Source organism: Gracilinanus agilis, chromosome 4 (genome assembly GCF_016433145.1).
Source record: "Gracilinanus agilis isolate LMUSP501 chromosome 4, AgileGrace, whole genome shotgun sequence".
NCBI lineage: Eukaryota > Metazoa > Chordata > Mammalia > Didelphimorphia > Didelphidae > Gracilinanus > Gracilinanus agilis.
In genome coordinates, this window is record NC_058133.1 from 151,117,938 (window position 1) to 151,138,318 (window position 20,381).

The window sequence follows — 20,381 nt, forward strand, 5'->3', positions numbered from 1 at the left end:
ACTTTCTCAGAAGGGTTAGATAAGAGTTTTATGTCCCAATGGATAGTATAGCTACTCTTCCCTCTCCGGGTTGATTACACTGAGAGAAAGGTTTGATTATTAACTCTTAATGCTCTCTTCCTCTCCTTCTTATAATAGTATTTGTCCCCTCTCCTTCTCATACCCTCTTTGTGTGTAATAGAATATCCAATTTTTCTTATTCACTCAAGTTTCTCTTGGTGTCCCCTGCTATTTACCCCCTCTTTCCCATCCCCCACGCCATCTTAGATTATTTAGTGTTCCACCCTCACCCTGTGAATTATTCTTCTGATTACTATAATAGTGGATACTATAATAGTGAATAGAGTTCACTACAGAGAATTATACATAACATTTCTCTACAAAGGAATACATATAATTAGATCTTAATGAGGCCCTTAAAAAGGCAAATTTAAAAATTATAAGTTTTCTTTCTTTCCCCTCTGTTTCTTATTTACCTTTTCATGTTTCTCTCGATTTTTGTGGTTGGATATCAAACTTTCCATTTAGCCCTGGTCTTTTCTGTGCAAATACCTGGAATTCTTCAATTTTGTTGAATGCCCATACTTTCCCCTGGAAATATATAGTCAATTTTGATGGGTAGGTGATCCGTGGTTGCAGGCCCAGCTCTCTTGCCTTTCTGAATATTGTATTCCAAGCCTTACAGTCTTTTAGTGTTGAGGCTGCCAGATCCTGTGTGATCCTGATTGGTGTTCCTTGATATTTGAATTGTCTCTTTGTGGCTTCTTGTAAGATTTTTTCCTTTGCTTGAAAGCTCTTGAATTTGGCAATTATATTTCTGGCCGTTTTCTTCTCTGGATCGAATGTGGTGGATGTTCTATGAATCCTTTCAATGTCTATATTGCCCTCTTGTTGTAGGACTTCAGGGCAATTTTGCTGAATAATTTCTTTTAGTATGGAGTCCAGGTTTCTATTAATTTCTGGTTTTTCTGGAAGACCAATTATTCTCAAATTGTCTCTTCTAGACCGGTTTTCTTGGTCTGTCACTCTCTCATTGAGATATTTCATGTTTCCTTCTATTTTTTCAGTCTTTTGACTTTGTTTTATTTGTTCTTGTTGTCTTGAGAGATCATTAGCTTCTAATTGCTCAATTCTAGCCTTTAGGGGACTGGTTTTCGGCTCTAAACTTTTTGTTTTCAGCTATGATCTTTTGGTTTTCTTTTTCAATCTGGTTTACTTTGCTTATCAGTTCATTTGATTTCTGAGCCTCACTTTCCAATTGCAAGATTCTACCTTTTAAACTGTTATTTTCTTGCCAGATCTCTTCCATCTTCCTCAGAATCTCAGTTTTGAACTCTTCCATAGCTTGTGAGGAGTTTTCCTTATTTGAGGAGGGTCCGGATGCTTGTTTGTTTTCCTCCTCTGTTTGCTCGGTTGTCTGGATTTTCTCTGTGTAAAAGTTGTCGAGTGTTAAAGACTTCTTTTTCTTGTTGTTTATCTTTCTCTTCTGAACTTCCTGAGTCTGGGTAGCCATCATTAGCCCAGCAGCTTCTCAGCTTTATCCTCGCGCTCGGGGTCTGTCCGCACGCGGTCTTTTGGCTCCTGAGGTCTGGTTTTTTCCAAGGTCAAGCCCCCTGGTGGACCCCCTTGCTTGATCCTCTGCTGTAGGTTCCTTTACAAGTCTCAGGGCGCTGCTTCCACAGTCCTATACCCGCCTATGCTGGTTCCCCACTCAGGGTTTCAGAGCTTTAGCTCTTGGCTGTGTCTGCCTCCACCCATGCCTCTGCTGCTCCTGTGCTCTGCTCCCGCGCTCAGATTTCGCGTGCGTTCTTTGGCTTATTGGGGTCCCAAATCTTGCTGCTCTCAGGAACAGGCCCTGGAGCTGCCAATGACTCGATGGGTGCCCCAAACTTGCTCTATTTCTTTTTAACTGGCTTCAGAGCTATAGGTGGTGTGTGTGGAGGGGGTGAGGGTGGGCTTGTTGCTCAGCCCACGATTTAGTGAGAGCTGTTTCACCCCTTTATAGCATGGAAATGTCCCGATTCCATGTACCTTCCATGCTGCACCCTGTTGTGGGGTTCCTTCGTTTGTCTGGACTTGTTTTTATGTCCCCTTGAGGAGTTTTGTGTGTTTTGGTCAGGAGAGGTTAAGAGCTGCTTTTTACTCTGCCGCCATCTTAACCCGGAACCCCCCATCATTACATTTTTTATGTTATTGCATAAAGTGTTTTCCTGGTTCTACTCACTTTACTTTGCGTCACTTCACATAAATCTTCCCAGGTTTTTCTTAAATTAAGAAATTTCTAAACTGGAGTATATAATGCAAGTGTCAAAATGTGTTAACAGAAGTCCAGTCTTTTTTTTTTTTTTTTGACACTGAAAATTTTATGTTAATCAGTATATCCAGATTGAGTTTGGGTAAGAATATGGATAACTTTGAGAACTTTTTTTCACCTATTGAGAACTTTTGAGAACCCTTCCATGGCAATAAAATATCCCCATGTCCTTGAGAAATTAATGTATGAAATATCCATCACTGGATGTAGTTTCAGGGACCAAGATATTTTAAGGACCACTACTTGTTGTTGGAAACAAACACTTATTAAGTACTGCTTTTTTAGCTAGACCCAACCTGTATGAATTTTTTTGTTAATGTAGTGCTTAAGAAATCTGTGAATAGATTTCAGAATTTGGATAGGAGAGAAAAAAGTTGCATCTTTATTTTTACTAACCTTTTATTGAAATTTATAATGTCCTTCAAATATGAATGTAGATAACAAAACATAATTCTGAGAAAGGCATCCATAGACTTACTAGATTACCAAAGGGATAAAAAAAGGTTAAGAATTCCAGATCTAGATCCCTTTGGTGAATAAATTAGTTTCCATTAAGGGATCTCTCCTATCCGTCCATTAGAATGAAATGCTTCATTTATGACTTAAATTATAAGAATATTGGAGATGCACCCAGTCTGTCAAATTATATCATGTATCATCTTTACCACAGTATTATCAGACCATTCTAACCTTAGAAACAACTGCCTAAAAGGATGTCTCCAGATATATGTATAAAAGATATTAATTTTACTATTTTTTTTTGCTTGGAATGATTTATATACAGTTAGCTTTGTAATTGAAACATTTAGGAAACTTGTATAATTAATTTTGTGATTATTTGAGACAATAAGAAAACCTTTTAAGTCTCATTGAAAATGTTTCTGAAATATTAATATATTCCCTGCCTTAGTAAACATAGTATATCATGACTCTATCTTTCCTTGATAATATCATGAATTATCATGCAGTCCTGTATATATGGAAATTATAGAAAACTGATATGTTTATATTAATTGAGGCTATACTCTAGCTCATATGTTTGATTTTTAAAAGTTACTTCAGTATTCTCAAAGGCAACAATACTCAAAAAAGTTTTAATCAATTGAATGGTCTGTCTATGTTTTTCATTCAATTATTCTAACCAGTCTAATTTGTTAAAGCATTTTATGACCTTGCTTTGCGATCTTGACAGCTACGTTATCTTAGCAACTAGGTGGTGTAATGAATAAAGATCTGGGCCTAGAGTTAGGAAGACCTGTGTTCATATGTGATCTCAGACACTTATTGGCTGTGTGACCCTAGACAAGTCATTAACTTCTGTTTGCCTCAGTTTCTTCAACATCAAAGTGAGAATGATTAACAGCACCTACCTCACAAGAATGTTGTGATAATAAAATGTAATAATATTTGTGAAGTGCTTAGCACAGTGACTAGCACACAGTAGGAGCTATGTAAATGTTTATTTCCTTCCACTGCTCCCTCATACTCAAGAATACATATGCATCATAAGTACCTAGATATATACATACATATATTATATATATAATATGTAATATATGTATTCTTCATAGATATTTATAAAAATTGATGTTTTTTAAAAAATTATTTAAAACAAAAGTTCAATTGCAATGAAAGATTCCATTATTCTTCATCTAACAAGACATCATTTTAGTTCCTCTGGTCAACTTCCGATGCCTCTCTCCTTGAATTTAAATCTAGAATCAACCCCTTAGTTTTCTACTGGATCCACCTCATCTGCATTTCATACAGAAGCAGGTGTAGTAACAGTAGCCGCTCTTAATTCCATTTTAGAAAACATTTCTCAAAAAATACTTTTATAATATTGAATAAATAATGCATATGTCCAGAATAATTTTGATTACAGATAACTAGGATTCTGATAATTTTTCTGGTCTTTAATGTGTCACTTGTTTCTAATTTATATCACTAAATATTATGTAAGAAAAAGCCTTTATTGATCATTGTTATGTTATTACTAAAGTACAAAAATAGTTGAAAATCTGTAAATAAAGGTGAATATTAGGAAGTGAAACACTGATGTGAAAACATTTTGTTGCCCTATTTAGCCCTAATTATATTGATTTGCAAACTTTCATTTTTTCAAAAGAATCAAACCTTGCAAATTACTATGTATTTTGCATATTAAAAACTGCTGCATTTCTATTTGAAACAATTTTTATAGGACCTGTAAATTGAAAGTACTGTTATACTTCTTCAAATAGGGGGAAAGGACTACTTTCTCTTAATCACTCTTTTTACAGTTGTTAAATGAACCACATATTAAATAACCTTGGGGTGGGGTGCAGTTCTGGTATTACTTTTTTTTTTAAGTTGTAGCACAAACAGTTTCCTTGATAAGAGCTTTAAATGTTTCACCATTAGCATTTTGCCTTTTTTCTTTTATGCACAAAGGTCCCCGAAAATCATCTCTTGCTCAATCTGAATCTCTTTTGATGAAAATGCGTTCAGTGGCAAGTGATGAGCTCAATATGATGATGCAACGGAGAATGAGCCAAGAGAATCCTATTCGGGCATCTGAAACTGAGCTCACACAGAGAATGCAGAGGCTTACTGTATTAGCAGTTAACCGGATCATTTATCAAGGTTTTTACAATATAAATTTATGCAATATATATTTACACAACATAAAAATTTCAAGTGATTTAACATAATTTAGATGTTTATACAATGTCACTTTTAATTTCTGTTTTTCTAAACTATAAAAGAAATGATTGAATTTGGAGTGATAGTTATAGACAAATGACCATTCTATAATACATCTTTTTGTGTTCTTGCCACTATCAGAATTCATTCATTCCACAAGCATCTGTTATCTACCACATACTATACTAGGCACTAGGCTTAAGGCAAAAATAAAACTGAAGGAACTTTCATTCCCTTGAGGAGAATACTACCTTAGATGAGTAATTGTACTAGACATTGTGGTATTTCTTATGTACTTACTAATAGCAAACACAACAAACATTTATTAAGCATCAGCTATTTTATTGTATTTGTTCATCCATAAGAAATACCACATTTTTGCCATTCAAATCTGTCCTCAGACATTTACTAGCTGGATGACCCTGGGCAAGTAATACTTAACCCAATTTGCTACAGTTTTCTCATTTGTAAAATGAGGTGGAAAAAGGAAATGACAAACCACTCTAGAGTCTTTGCCAAGAAAACCCCAAATGGGGTCACAAAGAGTCAAGATGCTACTGAAAAAATGGCTGAACAACAAAAGATTACTTTATTAATTTATCAAATTAACATATTTAAATGTTTATGTGTCCATCTTAAAGTTTTAAGGTCCTAAATGTAAAATTTTAAGGTCTTAAACTCAAGGTATTTGTAGACTTTTGGAGATTAAACTATAATACAAATATCTATGATAAGTTCAGTTCATGAAAGTGTTAAAAAGTGCAATATTTGAGGTAACACAGAAGTAAAGTGTAATATTCCCCTCTTATTCAGTGATTAGACTTCTGAGCACCTCAACTATTTGGAACACAGGCTATAAAACCTCAAAATAATAGAAAAAACTTATGAACAGCAAGAAAAATAGCTTCAAAGTCTAATTGACTCTTAACAACAGAGCATACCCTATTGACTTTGATTATTTGGCATATTTGAATAAATTTATTTATATTTTATATCAGACTTGTATATCCTAAAAGAAAATTTTGAATTAGTGTAATTTTAGATGAATCAGTTCTAGTGTTTATTTAACTTCACAGAAATACCATGTTAAGTGAATTTTTCTGGCCCTATTTGAATGTCTTTAGTGGTAACTCTAGACCCCATTAAAATAGATTGGGTATCAATAATTAATTTTTTTTCCCTTTATCCTTATTTTTCTATTAAAAGAATTTAGTCCAGATTTTATTGATATTCTGAGTGTACCAGTGACCACAACTCAAGACAAAACCTCAAATTCTGAGGCTGAAATTTCTGAAGAGGAAATTCAACCTGAAGAGCTTTCTGTTTTGAACCCATTTCAAAAAGAAATGTTATTGACTATGGTAGAAGGAATGAGAATCGCACTTGTAAGTAATTATGTGAAAGGTTTCCATTAATTCTTAAGGAATGGAGGTTTTATCTTTATCATATTTTCAGAACCTATTTCTTTTAAGATTCTTTTCTATTATGCCTTCTGATTCTGATTGCTTAGACATAAAGGTAAAATATAATATCTTAGTTTCCATGTGCTCATTTACTCTCCTCTAAAAGAATATTCTTTATATAGTAATGATTGCTAAGGCTTTACCCAGAGAATCATTTTTCTGTGTTGTAGCTGAGTGAGGCCAGCAAATTATAAAATAGCTGGTCTCTAATATTGGTAATATTGTAACCTCCTTCTTCCTTACTTTGTTTTTGAAAGTAGTCTATAACTGGAAACTGTCTTCTTAGACCTCTTTTTATTTGTTAACTATAAGAATAAGCTATTATTGTACAAAGTAACTCACTGGCAAATTTATTCTTCTCTTGATTGAAGGGCTCGAATAAAACTACTACTCCCAGACATCAGTGGAATAAAATTCTGTGTTCTTGTAAAGAAACCTTCCGCATGCAGCTTGGGAGACTCTTGGTACATCTATTGTCACCAACTCGCTCTCCCCAAGAGAGAAAGCAAGCTTTTGAAATATTGTATCTACCAAATCATCAGGAAATACTACGAGACTGCCTCAACCCGGCTTTACAAGTAAGCATCTGAGTATTTAAGAATTTAGGTAAAATAACCCACATATAATTTCAAAAATAAATTACTAAAACCAAAATGCATTGTCTAATATAATGAATGACCATTTTTTAAACCAAGTAAAGACTGTAGCTTGAATCTTACCTCACACACCTACTAGCTGTATCATTCTGGACAAATCCTTTAATTTCCTCAGTCTCAGTTTCCTCACGTGTAAAATTGGGATATGATGGCACCTACCTCAGCAAGTTATTGTGAGATCAAATGAGATTATATGTGTAAAGTGCTTTGTTAACTTTAAAACACTATGTAAATGTTATTTAGTTTTTTAATTATCATAATTATTATTACTTTTAGGGTTCAATTTTTAAAGTTCTACATATACTGATCAATGTGTAGCAGGCCAAAAAAAAAAGTGACTTTTTAATAAAGGAAAATTACTGTTTAGTAATGTACTAGACCACCTTTGTACACATTTCCTAACTCCTTCTTCATATACCCAATTTACTATATGAAACTTGGAAACTTTGTGTAGTTTACTTTGGAAACTTAAAAAGACTAGATCCGAATTCTGTGAGAACTTATTTTGTTTTAAAGATTTCCCTGGAAAGATTTTAATTTTTAGTATATCTTAGCAAGTAGCCATGATTAAATAGTCCAGGCTCCATTATACATAATTTATATTAATATTAAATTTGTGTCATAGGAAGAGAAGATGTTTTTTGAATGTGCTCTCAAATATATAGCCCAAAGTACTTAAAAGAATTTTAATTTTTAGTGAATTTTAGTGAATATCTTAATACAGTTGCCTAGAACAAACACATACCTGAAGAGGCAGAGAAAAAACTTGAGCAGAGAGACATACTGCTATCCTATTTTACATCTGGGAACAACATATTCCATATTAAAAGCCATGAATCAATGTGGTTACCATACAGCAGAAGCACTGGTTAGTAATAATAGTTGCAATGGTGGGTGGTACTTGTAAAAAGTCATAGTAAGAGAGGCAATGACAATAAAAGTAAATTTACCTTTATGAAACTCTTGAGTTTTTTGAAATTTTTCTCATGAAGTAGAAAATCATTGACAAGCATAAACATTTTAATGTTTAAAGAAGGCCAGTAAGGGAGGATAATATATCTGCCCCCTCTTTTTTTAAAATAATTCCCAGATATTTTGTACAGTCCTTGGCACATAGTATACACTTCAAAATCTTAATGTTTAATTTTTTTAAGATCTATGTTAAATTTATAACTGCCTTCTGTTCCTTTCTGTGTACTTCTTTAAATGTTTCATTACTATTCTTTTTTTCCCTTTCTTTGTTTTTGTGTCTCTATCACTCTCCCCCTCTCTTGAAACAAGAGAGAGTGGTACAGTGATTAAAGTGCTGGGTCTGGAATTAGGAAGACCTGAGTTCAAATCCAGCCTCACCTAGCTGTGTGATCCTTGGCAAGTTACCTTAGCTGTTAAATGGGGATCATTAGGACCGATCCTCCAAGGTTACTGTAAGAACAAAAATGATAAAGTATTTATAAAGCACATAAATAGTGCCTTGTATATAGTTGGCACTTAATAAATATTTGTTCCCTTCTTCCTCTCCTGCCCAAATGCCTTTTCCTACCCTAGTATTCACTCCCCCCTCCCCTAGCCCCTCCTCTGGTAGAAAAAACTCCCTGGTAATAAGAAAGTTGAGTTTGTGTCATGTATGTGAAAATGTATATCTCATTTTGTACCATAGTCAGTTTCTTCTCAACCAAGAGGTTGGAGGGAGTTTCATCATCAAAGTTTTTTCCTTTACCTTATTACAGTCACTTTGTAAATACAGCTTGATTAGTTCTTTTCACTTTGTTCTGTGTCATTTCATGTGTTTTCCTAGGTTTCTCTCATCTTCTGCTCTAATTAGAGTATTCAGAGGAGAGCATGGCCAGACACAATTGCCTGTCAGGCCTGAATTTTCACCTCCCTCTGTTCTAATAGTTCAGGATAGGAATCTGGCCTCAGGCCTCTAAGTTTTGTTGTTAAGTGCTGGTTTGTGACACCTCTGTTCAAAATGTTATCCGGCTTTAGGTCCATTTATGAGAGTTACAACTGACTCCCTAAGTGAGTCTACTCTCCCTACCCAAATGCCTTTGTATTTTCCTGACTTTCCTTGTTTAACTATCCTAACAGCCTCTTCCCTCTTCTTACCATCATTTTGTGCAGTTTTCCACCAGTTGGAAGAACTGTTGTTGTTCCTTATTATTAGTCTTTGTGGGGTTATTTTCAGGTATTAGTTGGGGTTTATGTGGGAGAGTTAGATTGTTCTGTCACCTTTCATTTAGTCATCTTTACTGGAAGTTAGCTCCTAAAATTTTACAAAGTACTTTTTTTTTTTTTTTTTTTTTTTTTTAGGATTTTTTTTTTTTATAAACCCTTGTACTTCAGTGTATTGTCTCATAGGTGGAAGATTGGTAAGGGTGGGCAATGGGGGTCAAGTGACTTGCCCAGGGTCACACAGCTGGGAAGTGGCTGAGGCCAGGTTTGTACAAAGTACTTTTATATAACTCTCCTCTAACTATTCTCTCCTCTCTTCCCAATATTGTCCCATTTGTGAATCATTTTATTTTGCTTTGCTCTTGGATTCCTTGTTCTCTTGCTGCTCGTTTGAATACAGAAAAGTTTTTGGGCCAAGCTAGCTTATGTTTATTAGTTTAAGGATAGTGGGGTTTTTCCCCCTTTGGCAGAAGGGTTTAGATATAAGAAGGAAGTTTGTAATAGTGTTGCCAAAAAGAAAAGAAAGTCTTGAAGCATTTTCTAATAACACAGAAAAGAATAGAAGGAAGTTAAGAATAATGCACAAGCAGGAGAACTGTGAAAGTAACATATTGAATTTATTAGATACTTGAAAAGAAAACCAAGTTATATGAAATAGAGTAATAGAAATTCATAGTTTCACATATGATCCTATTTTTCTGTTCTGCTTTATATAGAGAACTGTCCTCTTTTGGTATTAAAATTATAACTTAAAATTTTTAATATGTGTTAAATTTTGAAAATATAATAGTGCATCTATTTTTATGCATCATCTGAGAAGGAAGTTTCTTGGTGCTTCATGGTAACTGCAAAACTGAAATGTTTACAGATAATATTAATGCTTAAAAGATTTCTTTTAAGCCTAAATATTATTATTTTGCATTGCTTAAAGCACAAATATTTCTAAAGTGTACTTCTAGTTCCTTCCAGTGTTAAGCAGGTTAAAGACATTCTCTAAGTTACCAACAAATAAAGCAGCATCTAAAGTGTTTGCAAACCATAAAGCCTCATATAAATACAAGTTATTAGATGCTAGTTAGCGGCAGGTTATACTCCAAATGTTCATTTGTAAGTCAGCTATTTTTTACTCAGAATACATTTTCTTACAGAAATATTATAGATGATGATTTATTACTAAGTCTCCTAAGACTGTTAAATACATAATCTAATAGAAATATTATTTGCAACAGTGCTACTTTCTATCACTATACTTTTCATTGCAAATATACAGTATTGCAAGTTAAAATAGTCTTTTGAACTAGCCTGGGAATGTCAAACATCCATATTTTTTATATTCAGTTCACTGTCAGCATCTGAAGCTTTCCTCCAGGTGAGAAAATTGAGAGCCTTCCACTGTCAACAAATAGAGAGTTCACAGCAATTCAAAATGTGAAAATTGGAACTTAGGTGTTAATGCCTCAATAGCTATGCATTTAATTTGAATATGATTTGATATTTTCCTTATAACTCATTATTATAATGATTATGAACATCAATTATACATAGAAACATAGATTTAAAACCATTATGTAAGAGATCTCAGAAGTGACTTAGTCCAATTCCGTAATTTTATAGATGAAGAAAAAGTGATTTTTATATGGGTATTAAGAAGAATCAGAATTTGAACCCAGGCCCTGTGACTTTGTGCCACCATACAGGAATACCCCCTTGGTTTACTGAGGTATATTTAGCTATCTGCCTCAATACCACAATGCTCCTGGTGTCTTTTCTAGTTGAGAAAGCATCATGGCATGGAAGAAGGGCTGCTTGGACTTTAGGTCAGAGAGTTCATTGCTACCTCAAAGACTTTTAAGGTGGTAACCATAGACTGGTCATTTAACTGCTCAGAGCCTCAGTTTCCCCATCTATGAGATGAGAAAGTACTGTTTTACTATGAGTAGTTATTTAGTGTTACTGTCTTTTTTCCATCTGTTTACTTGTTTGTCATTTCTAGTTTTCAACAGCCTTATTATTGTGCTGGCTTTAATCTGCTTCAATTACAATCTAGGGCAGTGATGGGCAAACTATGACCCGTGGGCCAGATGCGGCCCCCAGAAATGTTCTATCCAGCTGCCCGACATTATTCATAATTTGACGAATACAATAAGTAGGATACAATACAATGAAACTTCAAAAGAGTTGCCTTAGAAACAGACTGACAGATGAGCATTTCCTGTCCATCACTGATCTAGGGCAAAGCTCAAGGCTGCTGGGGAAATGAAATAACCAATTTTTTTTTATCCTGCCAATCATTATACCATGGTCTAAGTGCTATGTCTTTCCTCAAGAGTAGAGTAAAGCTCATAGGCTTTGTGACAGATATTTTCCAGTCAACCTCGAGTTTTTTTTTTTTTTACTTCCAACTTGTGATCTCATTCCTGATACTTGTGGCTGTGAATTGCTTGATTTGTGGATAAGTTGAGGGGAGGGTTGATGTATCTTTCTATATTTTAAATTAATACTTCAGGAATGTGGCAACATCAAAATAAAAACCTTTATTTTGAAGGTTTCTAGAAATTTTTTTAATTTACAATTTAGACTGCACTTAAATTTTTATTTTTTAAGTCAAATAAAGAATGTTTTTTCAAGAGTCACATAGCTGAAAATATTTTAACATTTTCTTAATTTGCCAACTTGGCAGGGCTACTGCTTATAGTCCATGTGTCTCTGTTGGTCAGGTAACAGCTGTCTTTTGCTTAATTCATAGTGTTCTGTAAAACACTCATCTTGCTGTTTTCACCATTGCATATGCTTATCTTATGCTTTGGAGGAATGACACAGTATGACTTAATATGTTAATTTAAATATCACCAAAAAGCGTAGTAGTCTGTTGTTTTCAAATTAAGTTGGTGACATTTCATAGAATCACAGGATTTTAGAGTTGGAAGAAACCTCAATAGCTATTGACCAATTACCGCAATTTAAAAAAACCCTCCACAGTGTCCCTGACAAATCAGTTTTCATCTGACTTAGCCCAAAGACTTCTAGTGAGAAAGGAGCCAGTTACCTCCCAAAACAGCTCATTTTGGTTTGCTCTGTTTGTTAGGAAGGTTTCCTTATTTTATAATTTGCCCTTTTGTAATTTTTACTTTCTAGGATCAGACAGAAACAACTTCATAGATTTAGAATTAGAAGAGACTTTAAAGGTCATATAGTCAGAGGTGTCAAACTCACAAATATGAGTATTAAAATATAATTAGGAAAATTTTAACAAAATTAAAAATACAAATCAGCACAGGCATTGTTTTCCAATTTTCTAAGACAATATGATTTTTATATCCATCTGTTCTAGTTTAAACACTTTGACTTTGTAGATGTAGAAACTCAGATCAAGGAGTTTAGATGACTTGCATAAGCTAACATAGCTAATAGTGACTGAGTGGAGCTTAGACTGAGATCCTCTTGCTATAAACCAGTGTGCTCTCTTCCACTGTGCCACGCTACTTTTAACCTCCTTCCACTTTATGTGACAGCCATTCAGGACCTCTTTCATGTTTTCCTGAGACTCTCTAAAGTAAAGTATCTTCTGTTCTTTAAATCATTCATCACATGGCCCCTTATAACCCTGGTTCACCTTTTCTGAACTCTGCTAAAATTTCTTTAAAACTAGGAACACTCCTTCCTAAAATGTGTTGGGTCAAACCAAATCTCCATTCTCCATTTGTGGTGTAATTAGAACAGGGGTACAGCAGGATTATAATTTTATTTCCAGAAATATTCTGTCTTTTCATCCAGCCTTAGAAGACACTGATCATCTTGGCCATGATACAAAAACTTAGTACACAAAAACCTCAACAACTTTTTCAGAAAAACTGATGTCATTACTTTCTTATCTTTTATTTGTTTTTCACTTGTTTTAGTCTTGTCCCATGACTTCACTTGGGGTTTTCTATTTTTTTCTTCCAAATTTTTTTTATTATTCCAAATTTTACAAAACAAAACAATACAGACATATCCATATCCCAAGAAGAAGATAGAACACAAATGAAATTTAAAATCCCCAATATGTTTAACTTTTCTTCATAGCTATATAATAAATTCCATCCAAAGGTGTCCCAGCCTTTCCCCAAACCTCCCTGCATCTCAAAAGATATCATCAATGAGCCCAACATGTTCATATAAATAAAAGCTTTCGTATTCTATCTTTTTGTTCACTTTCTAGAGGTAGCATTCATAGTTTATTCTTCCAGCATTTGTTCTGTGGCTTTATGTTATCCTGGTACTACACATTTCACTATTCATTATCTCATATATTTATTTACATGTTTTTTTAAAAATCCAAGATGTTCATTGTTTCTTATTTCACAGTAGCATTTCACCATAATCATATGCTAAAATTAATTTAGCCATTCCCCAACTGATAGTCTCACCTTCTGTTTCCAGGTCTTTGTCACTACAAAGAGAGCTACTATAAATATTTTGTAACATCTGAGCTCTTTTCCTCTTTCCTGATCTCCTTGAGGTCTAAGAATTATACACAGTTTTATAACTCTCTGGTTGTAATTCAAAATTGCTCTTCAGAATGGTTGGATTGGTTCACAACTCCAACAGTGCATTAGTGTCTCCATTTTTTTTAACATCCCCTCCAACATTTCTCACTTTGCCTTTTTGTCATTTTAGTTGGTCTGATGGGTATGAAGTGATAGCTCAGAGTTATTTTGATTTGCATTTCCCTAATCAGAAGTGATTTAGAGCATTTTTTCATATATCTATATATAGCTTTGATTTCTTCATCCAAAAATTGTCTATTCATATCTTTTGTCCATTTATCAATTTGGGGGTGGCTCTTATTCTTATTCTTATAAATTTGTCAAAGTTCACTATATATTTTAGAACCTAAGAGTAATGCTTCCCTTTTATGGTGAAGGGCATCATCATCTTCCCAGCTCCCAGGATTGCCTCCTTGATATCTTCTTCAGCTCCTCACTTGTATATCCCTCTCCTATCCAATATGTTGCTAAGTCTTATTTCTGCCTTTATAATATTCCTCATAGATGTCTTTGTTCCACTCACATACAGCCACCTGGGTATGGGCCCTCATGCCTGGGCCATTGCAGTAGCCTGTGGGCTGCTCCTCCTGCCTCTGGTATGTGTCCTCCCTGCTGCTGTGAGAATGATCTTCCTCAAGCTCAGATGTGACTGTGTCACTTCCTCCAAAGTTATTATCTGATTACTCCGAAGTTCAAGCATGAAATCTTCTCTTTGGCTTTTAAAGCCATCACAGCCTACTTTTCCAGTCTTCCTGTACTCCTCAACCTGCTGTGATCCAGCAACCCTACCTTGACTCTCCTCTAGCTTCTGATTCTGTACATTTTCATTGGTGGTTCTCCATGCCTGGAGTACTCTCCCTTCTCACTTTCACTTCGTAGTTTTCCTTGCTTCCTTAAAGACTTAAGTCAAATCTTGCCTTGTTCAGGAGAGCCCCTCCTGCTCCCATCCAACTTCTAGTGCCTTCTGAATTTACATTACACTTTCACTCTAAACATTTTGTGTGTACATACTTGTTTGCAAGGAACTTTTTGCCTTTTGTATCTCCACCACTTCGCACAGTGTCTGGTACTTAGGAAGCACTAAATGAATTCTGACTTAACAATGTTCATATTAGAATTAAATATTAATTAATATCTTATTGAAAGGATTAGTAGCAAGTTTACAAACGTGGTTCTATTTATATTTATATTATGAATAATAAATAGTGAATGTAAAACTTTGGTGGTAAGGTCACAGATATCTGTATAAAAACATTAAATAATTCTTAGTTTCTGCAGTGAAATTGTATTGCAGTGTCATTTATTCATGGGTGTGATGGTGTTGATTAATAATGCAAAATGTCTTGCTTAAAGCAGACAATAATTAACCCGGATTAGAAGAATATAGACTTAGTTAATTAATTTGCTAATTATTCTTCCTTTTTCCAAACAGAAATAATCTTGCCTTATCTTTAATATGAAGTTTATATAATTGTGCTGAAATACTCTTAAAGGCAAGAAACTAAATATCTTGAAGGGTGATGGGTAGTGGAGTGGTACAGTGAATAGAGCACTGGGTCTGTAGTAGGAAATTAATCATGAATACGTAACAGTCCTACAAGGTAGCATCAGATGCTTAGGTCGATCTTTTGCTATAATCAAAACAAAAATAATTGAGTATAACAGAAAAATATAATGGTGCTCCATTAATGTACCTATAGAATTCATGCTCAAAGAATAATTTTCTCCAGGATGCACTTCTGAGGCTGTGACATCACTAAAAGATTGAAAACGTGATGGGTAGTGTGAATAGTGCTTGATTATTGAAAAGCTAACTAGCATTTTGAAGGTCAATGATAACAGATGATAACTTATTTTAAAACACACCCAATCAGAAGTCCAGAAATGCAAAAACTGTTTTATTTGACTGACATGCCTACCTAAGAACATGCTGACACCAATTTTGCCTTATTTTGACTATCTCAATCTGTTTTTTAATCCTTCCAGTATGGTACACTATATATGAAATATGTATATATTGGAAACAACACTCAAACAGGAATAAAGAGAGACAAAGAATCTTGCAGTGTTGAAAGGGACTACAGAGGACATTTGGTCCCATCCATAGATGAAGAGAATTTTTGTGGATAGTATACCCAATTAGTAGTTATTCACTGTGGGTTAACCCCCGGATCCATTTAGTAATTTCCTCTTTGCAACTATTCATTAGTCCTACTTTCACTCTGTGGCATAAATTAGAGTGAACCTAATCATTCTCCCAACAGAGAAACTCTGATATACTTGGAGACAGTCATCATGTCTTTTCTCTAAGTCAGTGGTTCCCAAATTTTTTTGGCCTACCGCCCCCTTTCCAGAAAAAATATTACTTAGCGCCCCCTGTCACATACTATCACCACCCCCTTACAGTTATTCACTGCCTCCAAATGCACCTGTGGGCATCACCGCCTCCCTGGATCGCTGCAGCACCCACCAAGGGGCGGTGGCACCCACTTTGGGAATCACTGCTCTAAGTCTTCTCTTCTCCAAGATAATCATCCCAAGTTCCTCCAATCAATACTTATATAACATATTCTTGAGGTCCTTTACCATTCTATATCAGGAATCTTCATCTTATTTAACATATATTTTGATCATTATAATTGGTTACCTTTGTAATCCTATATATTTTATTCTTTGCATTTAAAAACATTCTGAGGAGTTTGTAAACTTTGCCAGACTGAGGAAGGGGTTTATGACATGAAAAATATTAAGAACTTTTGCTCTACATTCTCATTGGCTTATCAATGTCCCTAAAGCGTAACACCCAGGAGTAATTGTACTATATCCAATATTATTTGAATAGGACAGAGTGTAACAGGATTGTTACTTCCAGTATGTAGGAATTACCATCCTCCTCTTAATAAAACATTTTAAATTGCTTTAGCTTTTTTGAATAGTATATGATATTGGTGACTCAATGAGTTTGCAATTCATTAAAATCCCCAGAATTGCTGCCAAGCCAGGCTTCATTTAACTTGTACTATTGAATTCGATTTTTGTGCCCAGGTTTAAGATTTTACATACACACCTATTAATTGCATCTCATTAGATTCTGCCCTATGGTACTAACCTTTTTAGTTCTTTTTTCATCATAACTCTGCCAATGAAAAGTTTTTTCTTCCCTCCAGCTCTTGGATCATACCCAAAATTGATAGGGCATTATGTATTTATCCAAGAAAAAACACAGGTACTGGGGATTCTGCACTGTAGACCTTCATTCAATTATTGTTGACCTTTTGGGTATGGCCATCCAACTAGTCTCTAGTGAAAGCTCTACAGTTATCTAGCCCATATTTTGGGAGTGTTTTCTCCATAAGAATAGTATGGAAACATTTGTCAGATGTCTTGATAAATTTAGGTAAATATTAATCTATAGAATTCCCTTGATCTACCCATCTAACAACACTATGATTTAAAAAAAATTTTTTTAATCCACCGAGGCTTGTTCTTATATTCCAAATCTTTTCCCTACTTTCCTTTCCTTTTCTCTTCTTTTTGTTCTTTCTCTTTTTATTTCTCTTTCTTTCTCTCTCCTTCCTTCTTCCCTCCCTCCCTCCCTCCCTCTTCTCTAAAGTCCTGGTATATATTCTTCACAATCTTATCTCATTTCCTTCCCATCTTTCATATCCTCTTATCCTTCACCCTTCCCCAGGTGGGAAATGCAGTGGCCATTCACAGGTGCAATCCCATTTGTGATCCACATAGAAGTCTTGGCCACCTCCTCCACTGTTTATTTTTGAATAATCTTTGAATAATTGAATAATGAAAACAGAAGAGTTTATATTTGATCCTTGAAGTATTAATGGGTAAGAAGTTGAGGGAGATAATGAGGTTGAGTACCTGGGAGAATAGAAAGATACTGTTGCCTTTAACAATAGTAGGGAAATTTCCAATGGAGATGGGTTTATAGGGAGGAGGACAGATAATAAGTTCTTTTTAGACATGCTATGTTTGAGATGCCTAAGAATATCTAGTTTGAAATGTGCAATAGAGTTAATAATATGGGAATATAAATTATAAGATATACTAGGGTTGAATATATAGAATGTGAGCTATCTGCATAGAAATTACAATTCCTAAATCCATGGGAGCTAATGACATCACCAAAACAGAGAGAGATATAGAGAAGATAAGAGCTGAGCCTTAGTTAGGAGGTGTCATAGGGGATAATGGTTAGATAGGGAGAAGGAGCAACAGGGGAGAGAAGTGTCATGAAAGGCCTTAAAAGAGAGTGTCCAGGAGTGGAGAAAGTGGTCAACATTGTCAAATACCACAAAAGAAGAAAGTCAGTAGTCCAGCACAAGGACCAGAAGTACATTGCTGGTTGTATGAGTAGAGAAGAGGAGATCTAGACAGGATAAAGGATAAATATGAACAAGAAGATTTTGGCAAATGATTGAATATGTGTAGAGAGTGATGCTGAGAAGTTAAGGATGACAATGAGGTGGAGAAATTGAGGACAGTACTAGAAAGATAATGTTTCCTTGGACAGCAGTAGGGAACTTGACAAAAAGGATGATTCTAAGGGAAAACATAATGAATTTTCCCAAAATATAAATATAAAAAGTTTTCTCAAACTTTTTATAGAGAAAGTATAAGATGGTTCACAAGTTCTCATGAATGAAATTCTGACTATACAAATAAGTCATTCTAGTGAGAAGAAAAAGGGAAAACTGTCTAAAGAGACCTATGTGGTTGAATACAAACTTCATTGAACAGCTTGGTCTTTTTTAAAAAACCATATACATAAGATGGAAGCAGGCCAGTTGATGGAAGAAAATGTGCTAAGCCCAGAATAAGCCAAGTCTGGCAAGGAAAGTTAAGACTAACAGGAAAGGTCCCTTGTAAATTGGGGCCAACAGGAGAGGAGGGGGGAACAGATGGGTTGGGAATTTGTACTACACTCCGGGAAAACAGATAATTGAAGTGATAGGATTGTTGTGCGGGGTGAAAAAAATGATGATGACATTGTGTGGAGGTAGAATTCTGTGGAGGCTTGGACCCCCCAGAATCACTTTAATGAGCAGACAGGAGGCTTGATAGGATGGTAGCAGAGCTCATGTGGCTTTATTCAGGGATGTGAGGGGGTGGGGGGGCATAGAGTGAGGGAGCACTGTCTGGAGAGACCTCTCAGAAGCAGTGTCGAGAGAGAGAGACAGAGACCTCTCAGAAACAGTGGACAAATGCTCAAATTTACTCAGAATTTATAGGGATCCAACACAACGCTATTTCCTCTTTACCACCATCTGAATGTGACATAATGCTTTTGTATGTTATATTTCTTCATTTTATTCTATCCTCAAGTTTTCCCAATGCTTCCAAGCTTATGGGAACATTCCTTAAATTTGCACTTTGTCAGTTGAGTCGAATTTTAGGCCTGTCCAAGGTTTTTCAGACCGCAACATTTCTCCGGCTCAGGCTGTAAAATTTCTCAGGTTGCAACATTTCTTGGGCTGCAACATTTAGGATATGTAGTCAAGATTATAACTTGTAAATTTTGAGGTTTCTCTCATAGAAATTAGGATACTCAAATCTCTTCCCACAGGAAAGAAGGTTGGGGGACGGTATAGCCTCTTAGACATTTGAAAAGAGTATATTAAAGGCCTATATTTATGTATTAATATATATGAAGCTGCTTGGAGAGGAGGATTCTTCTACTCTTTATAAGGAGAGATTGATATCGTCTAGTGGAGAGCACCTAACTTCACTAATTTTCTATAGGAAGTCGCCAGTCTACGATTACTAATACTAATCAGTGTATACTGGGGAATAATACACATTTCATCCCACACAACATCAACATAGAAAGTCAGTTAGATGCCCTGCTTTTATATTGCTTCTGTTTTCTCTGCCATAGGGAATGTTCTTGGAACCAGAAAGAACAGAACAGAAATCTCAGGGAGATAATAGAGTACATAGGTAAAACTAGATTAGCCCCAGATGTAGTATAATAGCTAATTATAATAACTAGCATTTATTAAATTCTTTAAGGTTTTCATATATATATATATAAACATTTCATCTTACCTGTTAGGCTACTAAAAGTACTAGAACATGTGACTCATGAGATATGGTTAATAAATATTAAGTTATTAATATGCCCTAGGCTCTATGCTAAGTTCTGACAACACAAAAAAGGAAAAACAACCCTGACCTCAAAGAGCTTTGCAGGGAACCTCAGGCAGTAGGCATGGCCTGGGTAAGGATCCAACAAAAGATACTGAGGTGTGGTCAGATAATAAAAGAACCAATAGAAAGCGGTGATGTGAAAACATGAGTATCAAGGAGAATGAAGATATAACACTGTGTCGGACTGCAGGGAAGTCAAAAAGGATGAGAACTAAGAAAAGGCCTTTACAATTAAGAATTCATTGTTAATTGTAGAGAGCAATTTCATCTGAGACTGTCACTGTCAATGATATTTGAAAAATTGTGTGGAATGAGATAGGTGCCAAAGATTTTAGAAGGCCTTAATATTCCACATCTCCAAGATATAAATAATTTATAAACACTCTTCAAGGTA

General features: G+C 35.0%; 1 protein-coding gene across 1 annotated transcript in view; it reads left to right on the forward strand.

Moving 5' to 3' along the window:
- LYST (lysosomal trafficking regulator) overlaps positions 1-20,381 on the forward strand; it is a 260,804-nt gene that overhangs the window by 166,034 nt on the left and 74,389 nt on the right. The window contains exons 29-31 of the mRNA XM_044674577.1: positions 4,748-4,939; positions 6,206-6,384; positions 6,834-7,040. Coding sequence (XP_044530512.1) covers positions 4,748-4,939; positions 6,206-6,384; positions 6,834-7,040 — 578 coding nt within the window. The remainder of the gene's footprint in view (positions 1-4,747; positions 4,940-6,205; positions 6,385-6,833; positions 7,041-20,381) is intronic.